The sequence below is a fragment of the Carya illinoinensis genome, chromosome 7, assembly GCF_018687715.1.
Source record: "Carya illinoinensis cultivar Pawnee chromosome 7, C.illinoinensisPawnee_v1, whole genome shotgun sequence".
NCBI lineage: Eukaryota > Viridiplantae > Streptophyta > Magnoliopsida > Fagales > Juglandaceae > Carya > Carya illinoinensis.
In genome coordinates, this window is record NC_056758.1 from 37,521,110 (window position 1) to 37,529,611 (window position 8,502).

Sequence of the window (8,502 nt, forward strand, 5' to 3'; positions counted from 1 at the left end):
CAATTCCCACCCAGCAACATCCCATCTAACCACTGACGCATTCAACCTAAAACAACTAACCCTACTTACTAATATGTGTACAGATATAAGTGAACCCTCCCCCCATATTAAATTCGTTATTCCATCTGCTAACTGACCTAACCAAAAGGACTTGCATATCCAAAAAAAAAGCTGGACAGGAAGGTAGAGCAGTTAACACTGCAAAACTGGAGATTAAATGCCTAAAAAAACAGAGAGGGAGAAGAATCCAAACATAACTTACACAGTTGGATGTGCATAAATACTAAATAATCCAGAAATCAAATATATTTAAATAAATTCATGCCAAGGTTTGTGACCTTTTCTATTTTAGCCAAATCCATATGAATGAAGCCAGATTTTCCCCTAACATTATCCATCTCACTCGAAATGATTGTGAAAGAACTTGTAGGTGCTCCACAAAGACCACATTGCATTAAACTTGGCTTGCAGTTCTGTTCAAAAGAAGCAAAAGTCAAGTACATCTTCTCTGCATCGCTCTGCAAACATTAAACATATCTTAGAGATCCAGCTAGAGATTATATGGACTCAGAAAGATTTTATTTCAAAGAATGAACTCAACCAAACTTGACTCAAAACAGCAAAATGCAACAAAGCCCCCTCTCCAACTACCACGATGAGAAATTCAAACAAAGCACCAAATACAAATGTTAGAAAGCTGTAAAGAGCCACCTAGCATATGGAGTATTGAATAAACTCAGCAAGCATAAAGATCAAAGACTGCACTCAGTGTCAACTTAAGATTGAATAATGAAACTTATGCCAATGGCCAAAGCAAAATGGAACTTCATAAAGCAAAAAAGAATGCAGCACAATCAGTTTGTCCTCATATGGAAGCATATAAAATATGAATGGGGGGTCTGGTAAGACAAGAAGATAATTGCAGAATTAACCGCATTCATTAAACAGACAAACAGAACAACCATACAAACAGGGAAAGTCAATTGCAATTATCCCTGTGCAATAATACATGTGCCAAGCAAGATATTTTAAGAAGATGGCCTTGAAAGGCCAAGATAAAGGAAGATAATATATATATATAGCAAGAATGCAGCTTTCAATTGTCTGAATAAAATTAAATGATCAACTGACAAAAATTGTTAAAAAAAAAAAAAAAAGGATTTTCCCTTCTCTTCAATCGCAAAGCAACATCAAGTAATCATTTGGAGAAAAAAGAAAGTCACAGTCCAAATCACAATGCTAATCAGGTCATAAAAGATAATGATTTATAATATAAATTGCTTTTTTTTTTTTTAACGATGTGAAACCTCAACAAGGCCGAGCTATTCGAACTCACTCCTAAGGAGTAAACGCCTTGCTACATGTACTCACCCACCAGAACCATGTACCAAGTAATCCAAGGGAACTCTAGTATGGAATCAAACCAAAGATGTCTTGGTTTACAACTCATTTCGAGCTCTACATTTGACCACAAAGTTGCCCCTTGATGAGTAAAATCTAGAAAAATTCTTAAAGTAGAGAATGGGTAATCAATTATGAATCATAACAAAACATTAACCGAAACTGTCGATGCTCTCATACTAAAAGATACAAGACATGCTTGATTATTATCAAAAGAGGTAATGCACTCCCCCAGACTTGCAAAAATTTTCTCACAAGAAGGATATAAAAGGAACCCATCCAAAAAGCATTAAAAACTATGCTAGGCCGAATATAAGTGAATGCTGCGTACAGAAAAAAGAAAAGAAAAGTGGGGGTTCCAATTTCCAGATGTTAGCATGTAAACCAGAATGAAGATTTAATAAACCAGGAGAAATTCAAATGACAGACAGATTAGGGGATTTAAAGAGTGGCTGACTATAGATAACAAATTCCTCAGTTAAAATGTATGCACACCATCAGCTTCTGAACTCTACCACACCGATACACCATTTGGTGTGACAAGTAGCTTGATGAATGATACTTAGTGAAAAAGTTTTTCACTGAATCACTGTATGTTTCTTGTTAAGACCGGGGAATAGCACGGATAAGAACTGTAAAATGACTTGGATTTGGAGGAGATCTGGTAATACGTTCTAGCCTCATCTTAGTAATGCTCTTGTACTCCTACAATTCATATGAAACAAAAGCAAAGTTAAAAATAACCTTCAAACAGAAAATCAGCTACACAAAGTAGAATGCAGATGGCTGCAACCCTTACAAAGTAAAGAAGAATACAAGCGGAGCAGGTTATGATGTGTAATGCGAGACAATGAGCCCAAAGCCTGAAAAGAAAAAGAAGAAGGAGAGAGAGAGAGAGAGAGAGAGAGAGAGAGAGAGAGAGTAACCAGTTTACAGCTGTATTTTACCAAAAAAAACTCAAACTATCAAAGGCAGTTACTATGTGACTCATAAATAAAAAAAGAAGTGGTTACTATGTGACCATCGAGAAACGGTAAGTAGTAAAACAGCAAGGTTTTAAGCTGCTTGAGTTGACTTCTACTCAAACCAATATTGTTTTTGAAGCAGTCTACATGCCTCAGGAAAGCATCTAAACAATTGTTAAGGAAAATAAATACAGCAGATACTTCACTAATTTAACAATGGTTTGATACATCAACAACATATATCTCATACCACTTTGAACCTTCTTTAACATTCTCAATCGTAAAAACTTCCAGCGATTCTGAAGGAATTTTCTTGTGACGCATTTCTTGACCATAATAATTCACCGGGAGCACAAGAAAAAAGCAAATGATGACAGCAATGGAAAAGATTCTGATGCTGTAGAAAATTAATTAGCACCAGTAAGTAAACTTGAAAAAACCACAAGTAAAATACTGTTCCTACATATATGAAAATGAGACTGAAAGTTAACTATAGAAACATCGATTAAAATAAAGACCGATTTCAGAGATATTTCATAACTGCAAAACGTATATGCACACGAAAGAGCAGATAGTTACAAAATAAACAAGAGTGCCAAGAGCATAACTGGAAAAAACTGCCACGACAACTGGAATAAAAGAATGGGCAACTACAAAATGGGGTTAATCAACAAAACAGAGGAGTTAATAAACAAAAAAAACACATTTAAAATACCATGTCATTAGAAACGTGTTATGATATATGTTTCGACCGTGTGGATCCCATGTACAAGCTAAGTCAGCTAGAATTCCCAGTGATTTAAAAATGCGTACGATAGATTACACTTCCCTAATTTATAACAGAAAGAAGACTTGAAAGAAACGAATGTCTGTCCTTATGAAGAAGAAAGGAAATTGTATGAACTTAAGAGCCTCTTTTTCAACACTTTTTTCCTTTAAGCCCTAACTATAGCTTCAAATGGACTAAGCTTTCCTGACTTGTATCAACTTCTACTTCTTAACTAAGTGTTTTCTCTTGTACACGCCCCATGTACTTAGGCTATGCCTACTAATTATTACCTATAAAGTTTCTGTTTGCCTCTCCAAATAAAGAAGAAGAAGAAGATATGCACCAAAGATAAACAGGCTCTTGATCCTAGCTTCGTCATCTTAGGCACATATGCAGTATCAATAAGGGAAGCATAGAACGTAACAGACATAATAATTAAAAAAAAACAAATCGATACAATGGTGGCATGTCCACAAAAAGTACAAGAATATGATCTCACTTAGAAAGTTTCACAACAAAAGAGAGATGAAAAGTACAGGATAACAATAATCCCTGCCAAACCATCAAACAAAACCAAATTTCGCTATCTTTTTCAAAAAATCCACCATCAAAAACTGGCATAATCTTCATTATTTTAGTAACCAGCATATTATAAGGCACAGGCACGGATCTATCAGCTTTACGGTCAACAAGTTTTAAGGAATAAGTAACCACCTGAAAACAACTACTATAAGAAAAACCACAATCTCACAGACGCACGCGCACAGATCTACAAAAAAGTGGTAGAGCGCAATAAATTAAAGATATAAAACGAAAATAGGGTACCCTCAGAAGAACTCGTCGGCTATCAGAGTAATGCCGAGCGATCGGATTCCTGAAAAGTAAAAACTCGAGGTGCACCGAACGGTCTCCTAAGAAGCATGGATAAATCGAAGAAACGAAAACTCCAATCCAGTCAAAACTTGTACGCCATTGAGGCGCTTTGCGTCGACTTCACAGAAACAGGAATTTAGGTTGATTGGAAGGGAAAGAAAGGAAACCCGAAAACCTAGATTGATTCGAAAAGAGAAGGAAAAAAAAAAGGAACTAAAAAAGCCACTGATCTTTCGCAACGGCATGCAATAATGTCTTTATGGAGAATCGCAAAAATTCGTGACAACGTCACGTCCTGTGCTAGTAACTGAATGAGAAACCAAAAGCATCGCGGAACTAGGAAATTAGGAACCGCCACATGGCAAAAAGCTAGAGAACGGTCCAAATCGGAAAGTCATTTAACCGCTCAAGCGCCTTTCTGTAGGAGACAGCGAGAGGGAGACACAGAGCGGGGTGAATTTTTCAAATAATATCACCCTACATCCCAGTTTACCATATTAAGGTGCGCTCGAGTTCCTGAATTCTTACGCGAGTATTGGGCCTACGCTATCTAAAGATAAGACTGGGCCTACTGATAATTGAACGGGTCCAGGTAAGGAATCCGACCCATAGGAAGCCCAAAAAAGAAATACCACCTCAAAAATATCTCACCTTCATCAGTCTCTCTTGTCTATCCCTATCCACGACCAGAAAAGAAAAGACAAGTCTATTGAAAAAAACTAATGAATGTGCAAAAAGCTGGATGTGTAGCATCATCCATTTGGATGAAGGTGTGGTCTAGGACATTGGAAACTGTCACTTTCGCTTTGAGGGAGAGATTTTCTGGTTTTAGTGCCCCATGCCCCAGTTAAATGCATGTTGTCTTCGTAAAGTAGAAGAAAAAGGTCTATGCAGTTTCAAAAGAGAAATAAGTGGATTCTAGTTGAACCACTGGGTAGTATGAGAAGCAAATATCCTTAATAATTTCGGTTTCCAAAGACAAGCATAACAACTTGGAAAGAAGTATTAATTGAATGAATTATATTCTCAAGTCAGTGTTTAGAACATACTCGATAAAATGTTTATATGGTATAATTTGATTTAAAAGATAAGTTTTAAAATTTAAATCTTAAGTGATCATGTGAATCGATTGAATTGCTCAATTCTTTTATATATATATATAGGTCAAGTGTACATGTTATTCCCATGATTGAGTTTTTTGTAATTACTATAATATTATTTGTGAAATTGTTTTACAAAACTAAAAAGAAAAAAAATGAGAATTTTGGAAATAGTCGGCTGGTAAGTAATCTAGTCTAGTAATCTCTCGAGAAGTATTACAGCTACAAAAAGATCTCAAGAAAGAAAACTACAAGTTGACATGACTTCCTTTGAATCGTTAGATTTACATTACAATAAAAATAGTTTTATAATCTAACGTACCACATTAAATCATGTCAGTTTATAGGTTTACTTTTGTAAAATCTCTACGTAGCTAAACTAGTATTTCTCATTTCTATGCATCATGGAGACAGGTGGTAGTTGCAGTAGCAAACCGGCCAAAGTCATGTGTTATTACTTCCATGATTTCGTTTCCTTATTTATTTATTAAATATCGGTCAGGTCTATCCAAATGTTTAAAATTTGGCAAGAGGAATATTACACGTCGATTTTATGGCTGAATATTGTATGAAGAAATCCATAACTTAGGCGAGTAATTAATACTTTCACAACCAGAACAAATGGATAGTAGCTTTGACATTTTATCCACAATATTATAGACTTCATCATCGTGGATACGGACCAAATAACACTGCACTAAAACAACTTGAACATTACGGTTAGCGCTCCTATTAGCTGATAATGATCTCACCACCTTTGAAAAGTGTACCCATTTGAGGAGGGAACTAATTAAAAGACAGATTTGACTTATGTCAACAAAAAAAACATATATATATATATATAGTTCTAACGGTCGGCTGGTTCATGATCATTATATGATGATATTGGAAAAACCCACTTGGAAAGTGACCTTCTTGAATTACGAACACTTCTCTGGTGGCTGAGATTTTCTCTGCCAGAGGCGCTGCTCGATGATTCTGCGAAGACCTCGATGCGTCGTATTGCGACCTTCAATGTTTCTTGGGACATGTTTGCAAAGCACACCCTGAACCAGCCCGGCTCAGAGCAATGGCAAGAAGACCCGGGAGAGATGTTCAACCCAACTTCAAAAAGAATTCTTTTCCAGAGCTCTTTTTCTGCTTCAAATGTGTCGGACCTTAATAGGTACCTCATGTCCACCCAGCAAAACAATCCGGCATTGCTCTTTGCACACCCAATCCCAGCACTCCGAAGACCGGAAACAAGCATATCCTTTCTCTTTTTGAGTCTCCTTTGATTCTCCTTTATGTATTTGCTAGTGAATTTCTTGTCGGAGAGCATATTGGAGAGTAAAAACTGAGTCTGAGAAGAAACGAGCCCAAAGCTCGACATTTTGGTAGCTGCGGCAACAACTGTTTCATTGTTTGAGTAAATCATTCCCACTCGAAATCCCGGCAAACCAAGATCTTTTGAGAGGCTGTAAACAATGTGAATGCGGCCCAATAAGTCAGTCTCGTGATCAACATGTTTCTCCATTACAGCTTCTGTGATACTTATGAAAGACGGAGAGTCAAAGACGGTTCCTGAATAAATTTCATCGCTTATTATATGGACTTCTTTCTTGATAGCAAAATCAATAAGATGGTTAAGCTCGTCCCGGTTCAAGGTCGAGCCCAGAGGATTCGAAGGATTTGTGACCAACACCCCTTTAACTTTTAAATTGAGTTTTTGGGCACGTTGATAGGCTTCCTCCAAAGCGCACGCAGTAATTCTGAAGTCATTTGAACTCGAGCAATGTATTGGGACAATTTCAACCCCAGTCCGCCACTTAAGATCTCTATCAAACCTGCCCAAAAAAGAAGTGATCAAAACAGAATGAGGCAGGTATGTTTTGAAGCGGCCATTAATAAATATTTTGATATGCAGTAGATGATAATTGGGAGAAGATATAAAAAGAAGTATATATATTGTTACCCTGGGTAGTATGGAGTAGGAAGAAGGAAAGCTTCACCAGGTTCGGCAAGGCAGAACATTAGAATCTCATTCGCAGAAGTTGAACCCGCCATAAGCACGAGCTTGTTAGGGTCAAACGCTACTTTATACCCTCTTAATTTTGCCATGAACTCCACCAATTCCTGCACAAGTTAGTGTTCAAGTTATTAATAAGCTAGGAACCAATATTAACAGTGCATGCACTTTTATATAAAGTACTAGTACTTTACTCCATATATTCACTTGGATTAGCAAATTAAGATGCGAGACTTATAAAGAGATCATTTACATTCTTGAAAGCTGGGAAGCCATGATAGTCTTGGAAGAGAGCCAGTTCTCTGAATACTGATCTTCCATTTCGTTTCAACCCCAGTGCATCTGTATTGCTTGCAAGCCAAGACTCAAGAAGATCAAACGAAAGCTGCAGCAAGAAAATTTCAGTTGGTGGAAATGAGGGATGGATGATAATTCAAAGTACAAGAGAAGCTAGGTTCCTTCCTGATAGACCCAATGAGATTATGTGGAAGACTAGGCATGATTATGCATGTATGTGATGTCAGAATAATTAAATTGGCTGAGTTTTGCTCACCTGATTTTCTGCGAGTCCCATTTGAATGATTCCGTTAGGATTTTGAACTTCATGATAAGGATTCTTCTCATATTCCTGCCACCCTAGGAAGTAGGAAGAGTCTTGTCCATGTGAATCACAACTAGCTTTCCTAGACAACATTTTCATGCTGGCTGCTACTCTATATATATCTACTATAACCGGGTATACAAAACTTGAGAGATAGAGACAGAGAGAGAGAGAGAGAGAGAGAGAGAGAATTTTGGTTGGGAGGCTTAGCATGTCTAACATTTTGGAGGGCTGCATTTATATAGTGAAAAAATGACCCTAAATCCGACATGATCATTGTGTTGACTTACTTACCGAAGAAAATAAGAACTTGCATTGTTGGAATCTGTGGCACTCTATTCTCAATGGCATTACCTCAAGCAGTGTCTGTGTGCATCTTGTACACTTGTACTCTTCCACGAGAAGTCACTAGGTAGGATATATTCCGTTTGAGATACCATTATGCATGGAAATGAACTACGGACGAGACCAGCTTCCTGAAATTCGAGCAAAAATTTGAGGAGTTCGAGTGTGTGAGATACGCAAAGTAAACTATATAATATTTTCTATTCATTTTATAATGTTGTACAAGATATTTATAAATATTATAAAATTTACTATATTTTTCGAATAAGAACTTGAAAAAATCATGATTTAATTATAGATTCAATTTCGGTTTAATTCCAACTTGGATTTAGATAAGCAGGTGCCTTTTATCATGTTAAGCTAAAAGATAAGCAAGGTGTTATGATAAGAGCACTCACAATGGGTTTTGTAAAACCTATTGTTATGTAAAATTTAAAGGA

The 8,502-nt window shown here is 36.7% G+C and overlaps 1 protein-coding gene and 1 long non-coding RNA gene across 2 annotated transcripts; both read right to left on the bottom strand.

Annotated features, from left to right (window-relative positions):
- Positions 1-244: 244 nt before the first annotated feature.
- On the bottom strand, positions 245-4,437 carry LOC122314973. The gene is made up of 5 exons (XR_006243921.1): positions 3,961-4,437; positions 2,617-2,763; positions 2,201-2,264; positions 1,897-2,106; positions 245-518 (listed from the first exon to the last, which is right to left on the bottom strand). It is a non-coding gene; the product is annotated as an uncharacterized LOC122314973 (long non-coding RNA).
- A 1,284-nt stretch (positions 4,438-5,721) lies between these two features.
- On the bottom strand, positions 5,722-7,907 carry LOC122316924 (1-aminocyclopropane-1-carboxylate synthase 3-like). Its single transcript, XM_043133781.1, has 4 exons — positions 7,670-7,907; positions 7,370-7,501; positions 7,063-7,223; positions 5,722-6,934 (listed from the first exon to the last, which is right to left on the bottom strand). Exons 1-4 carry the CDS (start codon positions 7,814-7,816, stop codon positions 5,956-5,958), a joined length of 1,419 nt encoding a protein of 472 aa, XP_042989715.1. The 5' UTR covers positions 7,817-7,907; the 3' UTR covers positions 5,722-5,955.
- Between the last annotated feature and the right edge of the window lie 595 nt (positions 7,908-8,502).